Source organism: Diaphorina citri, unplaced genomic scaffold, assembly GCF_000475195.1.
Source record: "Diaphorina citri unplaced genomic scaffold, Diaci psyllid genome assembly version 1.1 scaffold183, whole genome shotgun sequence".
NCBI classification, from domain to species: Eukaryota; Metazoa; Arthropoda; class Insecta; order Hemiptera; family Psyllidae; genus Diaphorina; species Diaphorina citri.
Window position 1 is genome coordinate 240,013 of NW_007377620.1, and position 20,962 is coordinate 260,974.

Below are 20,962 nucleotides of genomic sequence, written 5' to 3' on the forward strand. Positions count from 1 at the left end.
ATATCTCTGTCTTTAGCAATTCTACCAAAATTAGCTGTAGTAAAGAAAGCTGCGTTTCGTCAGAATGCGGTGTAGTACAAAAAGCTCGTTGTTATGAGAGGTCATTGAATTTTTGTAGAACGGCAAGCGACAGAACACATCATGGATCAATACAAAAAATTGCTGCCACTGAAAAAGGAAAAACCCCGGACAAAAATAAAAGATTGCTGAAGAGAAAAATGCTTTCCAGTAATATTTACGTAACATGTAAGAATTCCAACATACCCGTTCGAGTAAATACAAGCTTGTTCCCAGGTAATATCGAAGCCGAGTGACTACGCTGTTGGGTAACCTATTATTCATAAATCATAAATAAATTATCACCACCATCATCATCAGCAGCAGGCGTTTTTTATTTAGCTCAATTTCGTTATACCTACCTCGTTTTAATTTGAAGGCAAAAAGTAAAGAGGAAGAATCTGGTGTGAATCGAGGGATCCGAGTTCCGTCCCATATCTGAAATTTACCATCCGAGTTGCGTCCCTGAGCTAGAAAATCTAGAAATACTTACACAATCTTGAAGGTATACATGTAGACATATACATAGATTTACTCGTACATTTTTTCAGCTTTCATCAAGCAGCTAGGTACCTACATACAATGGATAACGTTGAAAATCTAACGGTACTTGTTCAGAACTCACGTCAATGGAATGTTGCTATAAAAGGAGCTGTCACAAATGAGCAGTGACCAGTGTTATTATAGGTTAGGTTGAACGAAAAAAGAGCTTTCACAATTTGAGCAGTGACCAGTGTTACTATAGGGTTAGTTTAGTTAGGTTAAACACAAAAAGTAGTTTCTTTTTCACTGAGAGCTGAGATAAACTGAGGAAATGAGGTCTGCATGAAATGTCTGAGGTCTGGACGACGCGATGATAATTATGTAGACAAGTACAAAAATAATGGCAATAGCATAGATACATGTTGTATATTTTCATAGTTTGTTCCTATAGCATACAGAAGTTATAGCATGTACAGGTACAGTTATTTTTGGTCACCCTGTTCGTTACACATACAGCATGGCTCAGAAGTCCTAGAGAACCCATTGTAACTTTTGAATGGTTTGGAAATTTGGTTCTGTTTTTTCCTAGAGATAGTAAAGAACCCATGGCCAATTCGATGGCGATGACAAAATCCAGGTTCAAACCACGGAAGTGACATTTTAAAAGTCGTCTTTTCTCAAGAAATTCAAATGAGAACCCCTATTTTTTATTTTATTTTTGAAATCTACGTCGAATTTCATGGGGAATCAAATAATCTTTTCCTATTATTGGTAAGTGGTCATTTGTTTCTTCGACACTACCCAATACTCTATTTCCGAATCAATATTGATCATTGGATCCAAAGAGAACGTAATCGCCAAGCTCTGTGATCTTCCAGCTGTCAATTTGCTTGTATTGGATCGTCCTATGATGGATATATTACTATCAGTTTTATTCCATCTCATATAAACTTATGCTCCTTGAATCGTCTTCCCAAGCACTTGAGCTGGTTTCATTGCCAAGAGCTTCTGTGTGGTGATCTTCACTGAGTTCTACAATCTACATATCTATATAGGTATATACAGGGTGTCCACCAATGTATGACCCACTCAAATTGCTCCGAATCTGTTGGAGTTTTTCAAAAATAAAAAAAAACCCGTATCTCTTTGATTTTTGCAAAGAATTGAAATTCGCAAACAAGTTCGCGAAAACCGCGAACTTGGTATCAACTTTGGAATTTCAAATGAGAACCCCAAATTTTTATTGCATATTATTATTCTACGTAAAATTTCATGTACAATCGACTTTTCATTCATTTTTTGCGATTCACCGAGTCCACCGAGCTAACCACTACACCACTGGCGTTGGTGATTGAATGAGAGTATTTATTTTATTTTTATATAGATCAAGATTTGCCATCATTATTCCTGCTGTCCATTCTCTTGTCAAGTCCTTTCATTGTAAACTGGGTGAATGGAGATGAACGATGGACACGTGATGAACTCGAAGTTATTTGTACTGAATGACTTTCCGAAGATGTTTAATTAATTGAACACACATCCATCCTTGTGTGTCTATCAAGTTCGGTTCTTTTAGCTTAACTCCATAGACTTCATACTCCATACAAAAGAAAAAAAAAAAACAAAAAGTCCAATTTTAGGCTTTGGTAAGTTGGGTTCAGCTTATATGTATACGAATCTACTATGTGCCCGGTTCTTTTAGCCTAACTTCACAGGCAAAAAGCCCACTTTGTGGCTTAGGTGTTGGGGCAAATAGCTTTAAAAGTTGGGTTCAGCTGATACGATTTTCTTTTAGACACGGCAGTCGTGCGGCGATAGCACGCTGAATGGACTAGTTCCTAAGACCTTAGCAATTATAGCAATTTTTCAAGCGATGTTAAACCCCTTGAAAAAATTAGTCTCAAAAACATGTGACTTATTTGTTCCTAGATCCTTTGTTGCCAGATACTTTCCATTGTGGAAAACTCTGATTCACTGAAGAGGTCACGAGAACATCTTCCTATCGAGAGACTGGAGAATTCCAAGCTATTCGTTTTGTCCAAACTTCAATGCAAATTTGCCCGCACTGACCTTTGTCCTGTGATGACATATCAATAGCAAGGTTACGCGGTCTTCTTAAAAAGGACGATCAGATTTCAAAGGATGAGCGGTTTTTCTATTCCTGGACGAAATCGAATCAAATGTCAATCTGATTAAAAATAAAGAAGATTAGAAAGAAGACGAACAATGTCTATTGCTTATTGAGAATATTGAGATCTTGATTAGGTGCATACATTTCTGCCTACAACTAGGGTAAACAAGATGTCAGACCATTTTATTGCAAAACAGCCTGGTGACGGTATTAAAATTCTACAAAGATGCCTACAAGAGTAGAAAAATTGATTATCTCTCGGTCTTTATAAGGACTAATATGTGTTGCAGCACATTCGTTTACGATGTCAAGTAGTTTGCTTCTTTAGAATGTAGAAGCGCTCAACTTTGACATTATTCACATTATTGTTATGAACATTGACGTTCTGTGAGCCTTTTGACAGAAGAAAATCTATAGCCACCTATTTCAGGAAACAAAATAGGTCCCTATTCTCTATTAATTCCCATTCATCAAAAGGCTCACCATGAGGAAGCCAGCTTAGTTAGCTTAGTTGGTAGCGCGTCTACCTTGTAAGCGCTAATCCGCGGGTTCAATTTCCACCCGGGGCGGATTTTATCCTGAACGGCTGGCTTTCTCCTATCCTGTCTTATTTCTCTCTTCGATTTCGGGGCTATAAGACCTTAGCAGTTCCCTCTATCAAACCTTAGGAGTTACAGTTCCCTCTGTCAAACCTCTCGAAAAAAAAAAAAAACTTATACAGTGACGTGAACCAGGTACCACTACCACAGTTAGTTTTCTGTTTGCAAACAAACCGACTAGGCAACTGTCTCAGTGAGATAGTGTCTCATCCCAATCAATCAGTGATCGTCATTAGGACATGTCTCCACCAATCCGGTTGCCTGTTCAGTCAAGGTTACTTCGTGCAGAAGGGTTCGAAATACTTCATTATGCAAGTAATAAAATAAATACGGTGCGTCTTGCAGCCTTTCATTGAAACTTGGGAGAGAGGACTTGGGACGTAATTCAGGGAAACTATAAGTATAACTATCTAGAATTTAGATTCATACATCTCTATAGTACCTACAATAAAAGAGAATTATACTTATTTGTTGTATGTTCGTCTGCCCGAATTGTTTAGGGAAAACTATGATGGATAGAGAAAATGTGAAGAGAATATAGACCAACCCTTTTGCTAAGAGGTGTGATACAGAGAAATGTAACTCCTAAGGTTTTATCGTCCCGAAATCGAAGAGAAAATGAAGACAACCAGCCGTTCCGAGAAAGAACAGTGTTCGTTCAGGATAAAATCCGCCCCGGGCGGGAATCACGGCCTAACGCTTACAAGGTAGACGCGCTACCACCGTTTCGTTGTATATTTGTCTGCCCGAATTGTTTAGGGAAAACTATATGATGGGTGGAGAATTAGGGGAAATATGAGGGGAATGGGCTCCCGTGCCCCCCTAAAATGGTCCAAAGATTCCAGAAAATTTATCAGACCAGATACCAACCACACAGAACGTTGCTTGATTGATCCATCGGGAACTGATTGTGTTATAGCCTCTGGCTGATTCAAATATGACGTCACTTTGATTCCCCGTTCACGATGATTACTTTTGCATGGCTGTTTAATTTTACGATGTTGATAGACTGCAGGTGACCGCATCTAACCCAGAGAGAGGATTCGAATGCGAAATTCACGGTCCCCGCATTACGAGACAAACTTGGAGGTCAAATCTTGATCCGATTAAAAACAAGATGAGTATTGATTTAGCAATGAAATCGGGTTTAGACTGTTTTGTAAACAGAAAGAAATTACGAGTAGATGTAACTAGTACCTAATTTGTACTTACTTACTAATGTAGGTATTACAAAATTAGCAATAAATGCAAGTCAATGGAATTTGGAAAAGATGGTTCTTTTGACACATCCACTAATTTAATGTATTTTGAACTTCCCTCTTCTCTTTCTCTCTCTCTCACTCTTTCATCCTCAATTTAAAGTTGATGGTGGTGTCAAAGAATTGGTGGTGGTGTTCCGGGGAGGTCGGGAGGTTTCATTCTGACCGGATAATGTTCGTTCTCGGAACGGCTGGCTTTGGTGTATCCTTGTCCTCCTTGTTTCTTGGATTTCGGGACGATAAGACCTTAGCAGTTTCAGTTCCCTCTATTAAACCTCTTTAAAAAAACTCAATCAAGTTCTCACTCATATTTCGATCATTTTTCTGTCTCCGTTTCGAAGTTCTCACTCATATTTCGATCATTTTTCTGTCTCCGTTTCGAAACGAACCAAAGCTCACTTTCATCCTCTCTTTCACGAATTCTCGGATTACGTCAGCCGGTGTAAATTTGAGCCAGGCTCCTCTTTCTAACCATGACCCCGTCAGCCCTGTGACAAAAGATTCGTTTTATTAACCTCGCTTAACCTCATAACCAGCAAGTCTTGAAATAATTGTACACTCTCGAGACACAATCTCTTTCACCCTCATCATCACGTTTTGGAGCTACAGGATCCAAGAGCACCCAGCGGTGTCCAAAACGGGTTTTGGCGGTGGCCTCCGAACCGAAACTTAGATCGGGGCAAATTATGTACACTATAGGAACGATTTTGAGACACTAACTTGAAAGATCTCAAGCACTCAAGCTCAAAGGACATGATAGCCAGCCTAGTTAGCTTCCTTGGTGCCTTGTAAGCGCTAGGCCCAGGGGGCGATTCCTGCCCGGGGCAGATTTTATCCTGAACGGCATAATGTTCGTTCTCGGGACGGCTGGCTTTCTCTTCGCCAGACCTGATGTTGTTTACCAATACAAAGATTTTGTTTACTTGGCCATTTTCTTCCATCTTACATATCAAACTGCACATTTGGAACCACCGACAAGGCAATTATGGATTTAGTCATTTAGGACCTCCGATTCTGCTATTTTTGCGTCCCACACTTTAAGAACAGCTCAGCGATATCTTCACAGGTATCAGTTTTATTGTTACGATATTGCACACACATCGTCGCGATAAATTCGATCCAATCCGAAACCCCCATAAATCTTCGAAACGATTTGTTTGGTATAATTTAAACCAAATTAGATCCGACGAATAGGCAAGGCAGATTACTCTCAAATTATCTGTGCAACAATTATGAATCAGTCATTTTTGTGCTGAATTTTTAACAGATTGAAAAAAAAAACGGGATTTATTGACAGTTTCTGTGAGATGCTGTAAAGTTCAAAGGTCGTGATTATCTAGAAGTTCTAGAATCTGTTGATTTTTACGGCTGAAAAGGAAAAGTGATTACTGTGATAGGTGCCTGGGTGGTGGTGATGAGAAATGGGTTGTTAACGAGAATTTATGATGTACACTAAAAATAATAATAATAATAATAATAATAATAATAATAATAATAATAATAATAATAATAATAATAATAATAATAATAATAATAATAATAATAAAATACTGATATGATGTCTCAAGTTTTAGGAGATTTTGGGGGTGGAAGAAATCTAAAATATTGGGTTATTTACCTTGATTTAGGGTGTTGGAATGATACATCAAAGTATCCTAGAACTTGTTTCACCCTATCAGTCATTTATTTCTCACAGTGTACCCAACTTACTTTTCTCTCTATTCTATTCTGGGTTCTATTCAGGGTTAAGTGATTGAAAACGCCTGCGGGATCAACCTCAGCAATCTACTCATCAACTCGAGATTTTTGGAGTTTCAAGTTCTCAAACTGTACTACCTACTCTCTTCCAACTTCTCAATCTCAGAAGATTTGTCGTGAGATATATTTTCCATTCATAAGGATGAGGCTCATTTTGAGACCTTCAAATTATCTGCGACTACTGGGTGGTTCATAGATAGTTTTATTTTATTTTTCAATTTATGGTTGACAGAGGGAACGTACCTAATTGCTGTGGTCTTATCCTCCCGAAATTAAGAGAGAAGGATGACAGGATAGTTCCTTCGAATTAACTGAAGAAAGCCATTCATGGAAGGATAAAGTTTAAACCCTATTTGTTTAGGAAAAAGTTCGCCCTGACCGATAATCGAACCCTCGACCTTCCAAGCTAACTGGGCTGGCTGAAAACACCTCCCCCCCAGGTTTGATAGAGGAAACTGTGAGAGGAGATCTCATCCTCCCGAAATTAACAGAGTGGAAGAACAGAGGATAGAAGAAAGCCGTTCTGAGAACAATCCTTGTTTGTTTAGGATAAAGATCGCCCTGAACGGGAATCCTACCTGCGACCTAAGTGCTCACAAGACAGGCGTTTTACCTTCCAAGGTAATTGGGCTGACTGAAAACACCTTTGTATCTCACTAAAACTACAAAATTTTGTGTAAGTATACACATGAGTTGGTGCATTTGCATTGTGCAATTTTTCTTAGCTGTAGGTATCTTGGCTAGAAAGGGAACAGGTACCTACTTAAGTTAAATACCTATTTATTAGCTCGTCTTGGTAATTATATGCAGTGGTAATTAATAATAATTGACCCTCTCTAATCCATGAACTGGCAGCTTGCAGCCCATCTTCAATGCTTCAATCTTCAAAGTAAAACATTTCCATAAAGACAATGAGGAGCACCTTTCAAACAGAGTTTACTAAAAGAAGATAGGTACAATCGAGTGCAAAAATTTCGGCACGGATCGACTGTGGAACTTTTCCATTATCAACAATACTCGTATTTCAATTAAAAATATAGTCAACTAGAAAATCAAAGATGTTACCTTGAAGCCAACAGCATCAGCTTTTAGCTGGTACCTACTAAAAATTAGTAAGTAGTAGAAAGTGGAAAGTAAAAAAAGTTTAGAAATATTTTTAAAACATTGAGAAAAGGCTGTGAGAAGACTAGCTGAGGGACTTTAAACAGGGAGCATACCTTGCTAAAGATTTAGCAAAGGTTGAGTGCGAAGGGCATCCACTTGTAAATATTTTGTAGCCAAAACCAAATGTCAGTCCTAAGCAATCAGTCTAGAGCCTAGGGCTGATTGAGAGGCTGACGAAAAACACCGACGCCGTCTGAACACAGGAAAAGGCGAAGAAGAAGAAGAAGAAGAAGAAGAAGAAGAAGAAGAAGAAGAAGAAGAAGAAGAAGAAGAAGAAGAAAGCACCCACGGTTGAAATAGATACTTACCACTGCTTACTGCTTAGTATATTTATGGCTGGATTGTAAATAATGTAAATTTCAGGTGAGCTGGAAATTTCAGGTTAGGTATCGTTCAACGATTAAAATTGTGCGATGGACTACATTTGAGTCACTGAAAGCAAAAATAATCGGGGAACGATTATTCTGGTCGAACTAGCGTAGTGAACAGAAGACCTAGGGTTCGAAACCAGGAGAGGCGTGAAAATGAAGAGACGGCGTGAAAATGTATCCTCATTTGAGAGATACGAGGTAATCTGTAAGAGATTTCAAAATGGATTTTTTTGCAATATTGCATGCACAGCTCAAGTTTCTATTTGACAACGTTATCTAAAGGCTGCTAGTTCTTCAAACCAAGGCCTAAAGATATTTTGGAGTAGGGGCAACAGCCCTAAAAGATGGGTTGATTTTTATACGAACCTCTACGGTGATCCAGTATTCACTTAAACCATCCCGTAGATTTGATTTAAATGATGATATGTACATTCTCCTAGATTTAACTCCCAATAACTCCGGTCGATGTGATCATCTTCTTTTTTTCACGTTCAAGGTGACGTCGAACCATCGACCAATTATTTAGGAGGCGTTGACTTTGCAAATTTCAGTCCATTCGAAGAGAGGAGAGGAGGCAAGTATAAATACCTTTATTAGCTAGTAGTTTTCCTCACATGTGTTCAAAGATCAAAGTTTGAAAGTTAAATAATTCACATCTATTTATTTTCAAACAGTCAGTCCGCATGGAACTGACTAAGTTCTTTTAAAAAAGGTTCAAAATAAATATTTATTTTTTATTCTTTCTTAAACATTTTTTTTCTCGATAATCTTGAGCTGTCTGTGATTTTTCTCAACTAGTTCAGTGCAATAATTTATTTAAATTTAATTTAAATAATATTTTTTCGTAATTTGTTTTAATTTCTTATTGGTGATTTTAATTGGGTGACTTTTGGCGTTTGCGTATGGTCAGTGGGAAGTAGAGAGAATTCTTCGACATCCTCTTTCTTCAAATTTCTGAAATGAAGGTAAGAAAATAGAATTTATGAAATGAATTTACTCATCCTTACTATGTAGGTAAATTATCAGGACATCTCACTATCTCACTAACAAATACCTACTTTGGGTAATAGGTATCTATTATTTAGGTATTCATTTTATTTTCAACCATACCTATAAAGGTACCAATGTACCATATCAAAACATATCCCAAATTCTATTAGCTAAAATAAATTACATGGCTAGGTATCAACTAAGACAAGTGTATTCATAGTTTCATACAAGTAGTAGGTAGTAGTAAAAAAAAAAAAAAAAAAAAAAAAAAAAAAAAAAAAAAAAAAAAAAAAAGGCTAATTAAACCCCCCCCAAAAAAAAAAAAAAAAAAAAAAAAAAAAAAACTATGACAAAAAGGTTCGATTGACATCTCCACCAAAAATAACTGGTTGTATCGGCACATCCACTAAAAAATTGTAAAGTAGATTGCTTATGCTGTAATTGAAAGGTTCTATGGTCTATTTACACATCCATTAATAAACCAACAATTTGTATTGGCACATCCACCAATAACTACAGGTTGTATAGGCACATCCAAAAAAATTCGAAAAGTAGATGGATATTATGTTGTTGTTTGTGTGTAGGTATAGGTAGGTAATTGAAAGGTTTTATGATTTACTGAATTCCGTCGCTTCGCTCCGGAATCCTGCTAGTTCATCCCGAGGCATGGCCAAACTTGTGGAAAAGGCATGGCCGAACTTGTGGAAAATAATAAAAAATACGGTCGCGCTGCGCGCTCCCTATTAGCTGCATAGTTATCAAACTAAAAACATAAACGAAACACGAAACTCAAAATGTTGGTCGAGAGCGGAACTTTTCTCTCCCGCAGTCTCTGCACTCTGCGTATTTCTTATGGAGATTTTAGCGATCAAAAATTGATCATATCTCAGGATCGGTTTAGAATTTCGCAAAATCCTTTCTTATTGCACACCTAGACCATAAAAGGAATATCCCTACCAAATTTCAGCTTTCTAGGTGTTGTGGTTATCGAGATAGAGCGATCAGTGTGTGAACTATGAAATGTGAAATGTGAAATGTGAATGAGTGAATGGATCTCGTTCTTATAACTTACTAGTTCATCCCGAGGCATGGCCAACCTTGTGGAAAAGGCATGGCCGAACTTGTAGTTAACAAACTAAAAACATAAACGAAACTCAAACCTTGTAAGCGCTAGGCCGCGGGTTCGATTCCCGCCCGGGGCGGATTTTATCCTGATGGGATAATGTTCGTTCTCGGAACGGCTGGCTTTCTTCTATCCTGTCTTCCTTCTCTCTTCGATCTCGGGACGATAAGACCGTAGCAGTTACAGTTCCCTCTGTCAAACCTCTTAAAAAAAAAGAAAAAAAAAAAAAAAACAACAACAGGTTATTTTGCACACCGCCAATGATTCATAGTTTAATGAAATCTAACAAAGACATTGTTGACAAATTTCATCCAAATCGGACAAACCAGCCTAGTTACCGTGTAGGGTAGTGCGTCTGCCTTGTAAACGCTAGATCGAGGGTTCAATTCCCAACCGGGCGGACTTTATCCTAAACAGATAAGGATCGTTCTCGGAACATCTGGTTTTCTCCTATCCTGACTTCCTCCTCTCTTTGCTTTCGGGACGATAAGACCTAAGGAGTTACAGCTCCCTCTATCAAAACTCTTAAAAAATAAGCTTCAATTATTTGGTCCTTGGTTTTATTTATTAATGGCCAGTGTTTTCATACCAAAGAGACCCTTGGTCTTTCATCTCTTTGAACTTGACTTCGACCCTAGTGTCCTACCAATAAAAAAATCTCAGAAATCTTCGAAAATGATCAATTCACATAACACACAAGTATGAGAACCTACCTAATAAATAATTATTTATTAGACAACTACTGTGTGCCATACTGGTAACTAGAAGATGACCCAATTTGTTTAGGTTCCCATGGCTATAATTAGAAGACCAAGACAAAATATTTTATTTGTAAAATTTTATTGAATAAATTATTGTGAAAATCCACCAAGTTTTGACCACAAAGTTGTGTGACCCAGGTAATGCTGCAACAATCAGTGGCAGCATTACCTGGGTAAAAAAAAAATTATAGAAATGACAGAATTAGTAAAGGAGACTCTTAGTAATGTTATCACACACAAAAAATTCCATTCTGAGGCTTAGGTGTAGGGGCAAACAGAACCAAAATATGAATTAAAGTTGTACGCATCTAATAATGTTGTGATATTCATAAACATTTTGAAGAAGCTCTCAGCTTCACCACAAAATCCACAAATCACTCATTCTTTTGGATTTTATTTACTTTTCCGGAGCCAACTAAGGTTTTGGTCAACACTGATCTAATCCATAAACATTTTGAAGAAGCTCTCAGCTTCACCACAAAATCCACAAATTACTCATTATTTTGGATTTCATTTACTTTTCCGGAGCCAACTAAGGTTTGACCAACACTGATCTATGGCCAACACTGATCTATAATTGAGGAACTTGTCCGGAAGAAAATCAACAATGGAGACTGGGGAATCTGTCTCATTTATATTAAATCATACATTGTCTGTCATACCTCTATCACTATTAGTATTATATGAATGCAAATAGCAATTTGAAACTAAATGACACAGTCTACACATTAATCAGAATAAAATAGATGTTGATTTAATGTAGGTAACTGTACCAACACAATGTATCGATAGAAGAATCTATCTGTAGTCTGGGTTGAATATAAAAAGAAGTGCGTTTTGTCTAACTGGACTGGAATGTTAATGAAGGCCTCAGTTGTGTTCATATGAGGCCAGCAGCTGGACATCCCTTAATTCATTCCTTTGTCTTGTCTCGCGGGGATGATTATACTTGCCACATTACTCTGCTATCAATTATTCATTACTCGTAAAACTATTCATAACAAAATTGTCTGTATACAAACATTAGGGACACGGATGGAGCCCAGATATACCTACCTACCTCGGTGGTGTAGTGGTCAAGGCGCTCGCCTGGTAAACACGAGGGCGTGAGTTCAATCCCAGCCGAGGTATGGAATTTTATTCTCAACATAATTTGAGAATTTGACCACAATAATAGTAGTAGCCTTACTGCTGGAGTAAAGGGACTTTTCAGTCCTATGCGAGCAGTATAAATAAGCACTATTATTATTATATTGTTTTTGGGCGTCCAAGGGAGTTTTAAACCCCTTATCCTTCCAACACCGTGAGATAGGTGCCTATCTCACGGGCACGGAAAGCAAAGCGAGCAACTATTCATTAGGCTTTTACTCCATCAGTCTTCAATCCCATGTGAACAGAGTAAACAGCGTTAGAATATGTCCCTCTCAGAACCGGATCAAAACTTTTTGAACAACTTGTAGATTATATTTATTTTATTCATGATTATAGCGTTCATTAGCCTATGTGGCGGTTAACTTCCTTTCGTTCTACTGGATATAGATCCGTTTATTCAACACAATGTGGCGGAGAGGTGCTAAATACTATAAATGGGTTATTAATGTCTCTAAAGTATCTTTCTTTAATGATACAATTAGTTCCTTCAATACAAAGATTCATTTATTTTCTTTATCACGCATCTTAATATTTGTTTGTTGATAATGAGAATGAGACACGAAGTTTGATTCAGAAGATCTTGATACTTTCTGACACTGGGAGAAGATCATTAAATGAAACCTTAGGTTCAGCTTAACAAAGAGATGAAGACATCAATTTGTTCATCATTCTGTCCTTATCAGTTTTTACTTCTCACTATTAATGATTGGGGCAATACTTCTTAGATTGCAACTAATTTTGATATCAGAGCTGGAATGTTTAAGGTACCTTTACCTACGTTATTGCACTACCCTCTGATAGTTCTAGCTTAAGCTGGCAAATTTCGAAAATTTATGTTTGACTGTTGAAATTTGATGTCAGTTTCAGAAATTGTCTCTCCTGTGTCTACTATGTGCGAGCACTGTTCTCAAAGCTGAACCGCCCGTCAACTCCTATCTCCCTCCACCCGGCTCTGGTGGTGGAGCTGACAAATTTGGATCCAATGACTTTGGCGGTTCACCCCCTCCGATAGGCGGGGCAACGCCATCATCAAACTATGGAGCTCCTAACATCGGAAGTGGAGGCTTTGGAGGATCAGGACCTGGCAATAACTTCGGAGGATCTGGTGGAGGTGCTCCCGGGTCTGCAGGTGGTTTAGGCGGAGGTAGTGGTGGGTTTGGTGGTAGACCATCTGACTCGTACGGCGCTCCTAACGCGGGAAGCGGAAATTTGGGTGGAGGTAGCGCAGGAGGAAGACCATCATCTTCCTATGGCCCCCCAAATGCTGGTGCCGGTGGTCTCGGTGGAGGAAATGGTGGTTTTGGGCAGCCCGGGTTTGGATCTGGTAGTGGAGGTCCAGGAGGATCTGGTGCTGGTCGTCCGTCCAGTTCGTATGGACCACCAACCTCTGGTGGTTTGGGAGGCGGTAGTCCAGGTTTTGGTGGTGGTAGCCCAGGATTAGGAGGTGGTAGCCCAGGATTCGGGGGTGGTAGTCCAGGTCTAGGCGGAGGTAGTGGAAGTGGCAGACCATCTAGTTCTTATGGACCACCAACCTCAGGAGCAGGTAGCCCAGGCTTCGGTGCTGGTAGCCCAGGTTTTGGTGGTGGTAGTCCAGGATTCGGGGGTGGTAGTCCAGGTTTAGGAGGAGGTTCAGGAGGTGGACGCCCATCTAGTTCTTATGGACCCCCAAGCTCTGGAGGCACTGGTGGATTTGGTGGTGGTAGTCCAGGTTTTGGAGGTGGTAGCCCAGGTTTAGGAGGAGGTTCAGGAGGTGGACGCCCATCTAGTTCTTATGGACCTCCAAGCTCTGGAGGTGCTGGTAGTTTAGGAGGAGGTAGCCCAGGTTTTGGAGGTGGTAGCCCAGGTTTTGGAGGTGGTAGCCCAGGGTTAGGCGGTACAGGAGGTGGACGTCCATCTAGTACTTATGGAGTTCCAGGCGCCGGCAATGGAGGTTTGGGAGGCGGAAACGGGTTTGGAGGCGGTAGACCATCAGGATCCTTCGGAGGTCCAGGCTCTGAAGGCTCTGGTATCGGAGGAGGTAGTGGAGGAAGACCTTCCAGTACATATGGTGTTCCCGGTGCAGGTGGTTCTGGGTTCGGAGGAGGAAGCCCTGGTAGTGGAGGTGGTGCAGGTACACCGTCTGGTTCCTATGGGGCTCCAGCTGGTGGGTCAGGCGGTTTCGGTAGCGGTGGACAGCCATCGGGATCATATGGTGCACCAAATGCTGGTGGACTGGGCAGTGCAGGAATCACAGGGGCCACATTTGGTGGTGCAGGCTCTGGAACTGGAGGCTTCGGTGGAAATACCGGTGGTGGTTACTCAGGTGGTGGTTTAGGAGGAAGCGGAAGTGGTTTGGGAGGTAGTGGTGGAAACGCTGGTGGTTATCAGGGAGCAGGTTCTGGTGCAGGAGGATTTGGAGGAGACACTGGCCTAGGAGGAGGAGTGGGTGGTTTTGGAGGTACAGGACCTGGCGGTGCAGGAGGTTCTGGTTCATACAGTGGAGCTGGATCTGGATCTGGCGGTAGAGGATCAGGTGGATCTGGCAGCGGAGGAGATAATGATGACCAGGTGAGTAACATTGTAGTTGAATGGGACATAAGAAAGGGAAAAACTTGAAGTAGTTAGCCAAAACAACAAGGATTGTCTTGGATTTTAGACTCAATATTTCAGACAAATGGAACTATCATGACGAACCAATCTTACAGTAGACTTATTAAACATTGATTCTATTACGGTAGGAATTTCATTTGTTTCAATACTAATGCCTCTGCGTTTTCTTCTTCTTTATTTTTTCAGTCCGAACCAGCTAACTATGAATTCAGTTACGAAGTCAATGATCCGGCAACGGGAACCCAATTTGGACACAGCGAATCGAGACAAGGCGACAGAGCTCAAGGATCTTACAACGTTCTCTTACCTGACGGAAGAAAACAGATTGTTGACTACGAAGCTGACAATGAGGGATACAAACCAAAGATAAGATACGAAGGTGGTGAATCCGGTGCAGGAGGTGCTGCTGGAGGTCAAGGAGGTCTTGGTGGAGGATTTGGTGGTAGCGCTCCAGGAGGATCAGGTGCTGGAGGTGCAGGATTTGGTGGTAGTGCCCCTGGTGGTTTCGGTGGTGCTGGAGGTCCAAGTGGTGCTGGTGGTTTTGGAGGAGCTGCCGGAGGTGGTCCCGGTGGTTATAGCGGTGCTGGTGGGCCCAGTGGTACAGGCGGATTTGGCGGAGCTACAGGAGGTCCAGGAGGATATAGCGGAGCTGGAGGTCCAGGTAGTTCTGGCGGATTTGGAGGCTCTCCAGTTGGACCAGGTGGATACAGTTCTGGAGGTCCGGGAGGATTTGGTGGACCATCTGGTGGTCCAGGAGGCTTTGGTGGAGCATCTGGTGGTCCAGCAGGAGCTGGTGGTTTTGGAGGCTCTTCTGGTGGTCCAGGTGGATACAGCGGAGCTGGAAGTCCGGGTAGTTCTGGCGGATTTGGAGGATCTCCAGTTGGACCAGGTGGATACAGTTCTGGAGGTCCAGGAGGTTTTGGTGGATCATCTGGCGGTCCAGGAGGATTTGGTGGACCATCTGGTCCAGCAGGAGCTGGTAGTTTCGGAGGCTCTCCTGGTTCGGGTTCTGGTGGATATAGCGGTGCTGGCAGTCCAAGTGGTTCTGGTGGCTTCGGAGGCTCTCCTGTAGGTCCAGGTGGATACAGTTCTGGTGGTCCAGGAGGTTTTGGTCCATCATCAGGCAGTCCAGGAGGATATAGCGGTGCTGGAAGTCCAGGTGGATTAGGCGGCTCCTCAGGTGGCCCCGGAGGATACAGTGGAGGAGCTCCCGGTGGTTTTGGAGGTTCCCCTGGCAGTCAAGGTGGATATAGTGGTTCTGGATCACCAGGAGGTTTAGGAGGATCTGGAACTCCAGGAGGATTTGGAGGATCAAGTGGTGGCGGATATAATCCTTCAGGCAGCTCAGGCTTTATTGCTGGACCTAATGGATATCCTTCAGGTAGACCCAGCGGTGGCTCTCCATTCTCACCTGGTTCAGGTGTAGGTGGTGGTAGTCCGGGAACATCTGGTGGTTATCCCTCAGGAGGAGCTGGAAGTCCAGGCGGTTTCGGAGGTTCATCTGGAGGCCCTGGAGGTTATAGCCCAGGTCAAGGAGGATCGAGTGGTGCCGGTGGTTACAGTCCTTCAGGAGGTGTTGGCGGAGGAAGTGGAGGAAGAGGAAATGGATTCGGTGGATCAGGAGGTTCAAGCGGCGGTGGTGGTGCTGCAGGTTACCCGTCAGGTAGACCATCTGGCAATGGTTTCAACCCTGCTGGAGGACTTGGTGGTTCCGGGGGCGGTTTTGGAGGCGGCCCAAGCAGCGGAGGCTATCCGTCAGGAGGTAATGGTCAAGGTGGCTCTGGAACTGGGGGCTATCCTTCAGGTGGTACTTCCGGAGGTTTGGGAGGTTCAGGAGGCGGTTTAGGTGGAGGCACTGGTGGATCCGGAAGTGGTGGTTACCCATCAGGAAGACCTGGCGCTGGAGGTTCAGGAGGTAATTTGGGTGGTTCAGGAGGTGCAGGAGGTTTATTAGGTGCTGGAGGTAGAAGACCAGCTGGTGCTGGTAACGGTAATGGTGGAGATGGCTCAGACGGATACAGATATTGAAAATTTCACTTAGGATAAAAGTTAGGGAATACCGGGACTAGTTGAATAAGTGTATTGTACAAATTTTGTTTTTCTCAATAAAATTATTGCTGTAAATAGATACATATTTATTAATATTAATAGTTTACTTAGTTACCTATCTATACTATACACTACAGTACTTAGTACAATTTTAATGCGTAGATTCAAAGTTACCATTTTAAAGTTATTATTACTTAGTATAAAAATATTTATATTATTTACTACCTACACATTTTATATTACGCATCTAGATTACCTTATGTAGGTACTTAGTAAAATTATTCTTCCTCTTATTGTGATATGTAAATTAGGTATTCGTCTTCTAATTTACTCTTCTGCACCCAAGTGTTACACTAAAGTAGGTTCTCTAATTGTAGGTACCTAAGTTATATCCAATCCTATTCAAGTAATAATGACGTTTAAATTTCAAAGCATTTTAGAAGGTGTCTCATAGGAAAAGAGAAATAAAATTCATCAAAAAATAAATTTTATAGTTTTACTTTAAAACCTATTTTAGATCTCAAATTAAGTTAGCAACAATACCTACCCCAAAATAAATATTCCTTTTAATTGGGTAATGTATTTACCTACGATATTATTTTATTATTAAATTTCCAATAAAGAATATAAGATGAGCACCAGCTCGTACAATTTTTCTGTAAATACCTAGGCTGATTTCAAATTCCTACCCTTTATCTTTTTGTTCAAAATAAAATGCCTTGAAATTTAATATTCAACCAAAAAATATAATGTTTTTACCATACCTAATTACAGTAATTACCTACCTGTCTAGCACTTACCGAACTTTACTTTTTTTACTTTCTAGCTTTTATTGAATTTATTATACCAAAACTTATTATGTATTACATGTAAATGTTTCGTCCTAATACCTAATGTCTACTTCACTGTCCATTTTGTTTTAGTTACCTAGGCTTTTTTATAAGCTCTAGTCTTAATGTTTATATTTTACTATTATTTTTTACTTGATTTATTTGTATACGTATTTTTTTATTCATCACTTGTATAGGTAAATAAAACCTCCATTTGTTTGTTCATTGAATTTCATGTGAAACTTTGGTCTCTTTATTAGTTTATCCACAATACCTTTTTAAAGACATACATACACCTACTCGTAAATCTTCAGTCTCGGACCTTGTGCCTGGACAGCCTCCGAGTAAGGATGTTGTGATATACTTATTGAAACCATATTGGTACATAGGTACTGAAAAAATGTTGCAGAATCACAACACTGCGCACTAAAGGGTTAAAAAGTCCACGTAAACTTGAATAGAAGTGCCGGAAATAGGTACTTCTATCTGGATTATTTTCAACGTACCACATTGCATACATAAATATTTTTCAGGGAGTTCTAAAAAACGATTATTCGATCGTGTTAACGCGGCTTGAAGTGTAAACAAAAGAAAAGAAGGTGGGTGGGAAAATTCAAAATTTTCGAAACATTTCAGAAAAGTGGAAGGAAAAGTCTAGTGATGGGACTCGAGTGAGATTTTTCAACTCGATTATTTTCTACTCGATTATTTTCCAACTCGAGTTGTAACTCGAGTGGAAATTAATAGACAACCTCGGTCATTTCCAATTTTTAGTTAAATAAAAAGATTCTTCTTCCAAAAGCAGGAAAATATCAATTTGACAGGATTCTGTTCAGTATTTCCCAAGATATAGGCAAAATAAAATCGACCGCTGTGGCGGGAGTTTGAAACACTTTTGAATACGATGTAAACAAAGTGATAAGTTGATGACGTCACTGCTCTTGTTTTCATTTTTTCACAAATCTCGTTAACGTTATTTCAATTGGTTTTCAGCCTCATTTTGGAGTAATTTCGAACAAATTTTTAGCTTTCTCAGTGTTTCCTTGTAAGTTGGAACGTTTTTCATCGTTCAATAGAGACCAATAATGGATTTTGCATTCAATAAGGCCGACAGCAGAAATTTACCGAAGGTCGACATGGTAACTGTGTTGGAGTTTTTCAAAACAGATTCCAACTTCTTCCTGTCTGAATAGAGGAATAAAAGCTCAAAGGTAAGTATGGTATATCATTTTACCTTATATATTGAACAAATTTTACTTCAGATCATTTTGTGTAATGTATTTACTCATTATTTTGCTATGTACTCTAACGATATAGATCTCACAGTACAAAGTTTGGTTGGTAGGTACCTATGTGTAATAAATATTATGAATGCAGAGAAATAGGATCTTGTAGGTGCATAGTTATGTATCAACATTTCAAACATACTGAGAAATCCTGTACCTGTCTTCTGATTCCAGATCAACTAGAGACAGTTATGGTGATGTAGCAATTGGGAATGTGGAAGTTGGGAGAAACCAAAGCCACTGCATTGTTAGAGGAGAGGTTACCCCAGAGCATAAAGTCAAGCTCAAGCTGGCTGCTTACAAAGTATCAATAACTTTGAATGAAGTACAGGATGTGATTGAAGTGTTGTGGTTGTAAAGGAGCTGCAAACACATCATAGCATTTTTATTTTGGCTGCACCGATGTAGCGAGGAACCAAGCAAGACCGAGGTATCTTGCTAGTGGAAATTAATCGAGTTGAATATTTATTCCTGGAAATTACACCGTGCCGATTTCTCAATTCTCACTCGAGAGTCGAGTAGGCGAGCGAGTCGCTGATATTCGGGTTTTCGTTCGGAAACTCTCGGCATACGGGTATACCACTATACCCCTCCCCCTCTTCAGTTCTCTTTCTTGCATCATCATCTAGTAAGAGGCAAGAGGGGAGAGGGGGGTAGTGAATCATTCAACTCGTTCAAACGAATAGTTTTTCTGACGAATAGATTTGTACTCGAATAGAAACTGTATGTTGCAATATACGTGGCGAGTGCGCGAGTGAACTCGGGTCAGAGAACCCAATGAATAGTTTTTCCACTCGAGTGGAACAAAATAATAATCGAGTGCACTCGAGTGAAGTCAAACTCGAGTCCACTCGAGTAAAATCATTCACTCGGCCCATCACTAGAAAAGTCGAAAGTTGTGTTGAAACATCAAATTTCGAAGGAAAACCGTACAATAATCATCGTTTTCTAGTGTTAAACTGATTATAGAGGGTTTAAATTCTATATTGAACTCACGGTTTCATCTCAGCTCCACTCTATCAACTTTGGTGACGAGAGAATTTTAATGAGATAAAACCGAAGCTACTATAAAAGAGACACTTCTGTAGGAGACATGGAGAGAATTCAAGTCCTAGATCAGATAGAGAAGGACATCATCACTTGTCTACAAAGTGCAGGTAAACCTATGACCTATATGATTTGGGACTACAGATTAATTGTTGAAATGATCGAGTACCTTTGAGCTTACATGGAAACAGCTTTTGCCCAGTCTCCAAGCTTAGTCAAATGGTTCAAAAGCAATGACATAAAAAAGGCTCTGATGAAAACACAACTAAATCAATAATGTTGAAGTTTTTCATTCTGCACAAAATCTCAATATTATGAATGGAATGGTATGATTCTTTTATTAGAATTATTAGAGTATTCATCTATTAGTCTTACATTTATTAGAAATTAATAGGAAAGTGTAAAATATTTATATTTTTGTTTTCAGGCCAAGCCCTACTGGAGCTGAGCAAAGAAAAATCCAGTCTCAAACAAGCAGAAAGTCAGTCGCACAATTTCCTCAAGACCCTGAGCCATGTTGAAACAAAACTGACTGAACAAATCAACTACCTCACTCAAGTGTCAACTGGGCAACCCCATGAGGGATCTGGCTATGCCTCACAGAAAGTTTTGCAGATGGCATGGCATAGGTTAGAGCATGCAAGAAGCCGAGTCAATGAGTTGGAGCGAGTCAAGAACAAATATACTCGGGGGCAACCTGGGAGCACAACTCCTATCAAATCTGAGTCCACATCAAAGTGAAACTAATTTAGAAGGGAATCAGTGTTCTGTTTTTCTTGATTGTTCCGATTTATTGACTGTGGTATTTTTCCACGCTCTCTACTGCCATGTCTCTGTAAATATGGCTCTACATGAGCAGGCATATGATTTGTTCATTTGTATATTTTAAGGTAAATAGGGGAGTGAGTGAAAGAGAGACATCAAACCTTAAAAAATCAGAATTTTAACAAATGAAAAGGTGTTTGGGATTTAATATCTAGCGATGGTCTTCTGGAAGATGCTAGCAACACTCAAGAAATCAGTTAAACAATGGGAGGGGTAGCCCAGTCTGGTGGTATACACCTCTCCTAAGATGAGTCATATTATGTTATATCCTTCAACTCAGTCAATATGTTCTTAGCAACCTCCTCAGGGGTGCCTCTGTTGAGGTCATTGTGATCAGCCTTCTCTCAAATTTATTTTATGTATTAGGTATAGGATTTAAGTTATTTTATTCACTTTATTTGTTATACCTGTGTGTGTTGAGTGTTTGAAAAAATAAAAAGAAATTTCATGTCCAATGTACTATACACATTCCATTCTTCTTCTTTTCA

At 40.0% G+C, this 20,962-nt stretch overlaps 2 protein-coding genes and 1 long non-coding RNA gene across 4 annotated transcripts; all 3 read left to right on the forward strand.

Moving 5' to 3' along the window:
* Positions 1 to 8,453: 8,453 nt before the first annotated feature.
* Positions 8,454 to 17,518, forward strand: LOC103505596 (uncharacterized PE-PGRS family protein PE_PGRS54-like). Of its 2 annotated transcripts, XM_026820898.1 has the most exons (4): positions 8,458 to 8,534; positions 8,733 to 8,787; positions 12,710 to 14,395; positions 14,624 to 17,518. In XM_026820898.1, the coding sequence occupies exons 2-4, from the start codon at positions 8,782 to 8,784 to the stop codon at positions 16,463 to 16,465; spliced, it is 3,534 nt and encodes a 1,177-aa protein (XP_026676699.1). In that variant the 5' UTR covers positions 8,458 to 8,534; positions 8,733 to 8,781; the 3' UTR covers positions 16,466 to 17,518. The 2 variants fall into 2 exon arrangements, with proteins under 2 accessions (XP_026676700.1, XP_026676699.1); XM_026820899.1 differs by having other exon boundaries at positions 8,454 to 8,787; positions 12,716 to 14,395.
* A 545-nt stretch (positions 17,519 to 18,063) lies between these two features.
* Positions 18,064 to 19,003, forward strand: LOC113465932. Its single transcript, XR_003390504.1, has 2 exons — positions 18,064 to 18,527; positions 18,777 to 19,003. It is a non-coding gene; the product is annotated as an uncharacterized LOC113465932 (long non-coding RNA).
* A 360-nt stretch (positions 19,004 to 19,363) lies between these two features.
* Positions 19,364 to 20,940, forward strand: LOC103505588 (mediator of RNA polymerase II transcription subunit 11). Its single transcript, XM_008469932.3, has 2 exons — positions 19,364 to 19,759; positions 20,077 to 20,940. Exons 1-2 carry the CDS (start codon positions 19,696 to 19,698, stop codon positions 20,388 to 20,390), a joined length of 378 nt encoding a protein of 125 aa, XP_008468154.1. The 5' UTR covers positions 19,364 to 19,695; the 3' UTR covers positions 20,391 to 20,940.
* The last annotated feature ends 22 nt before the right edge of the window (positions 20,941 to 20,962 follow it).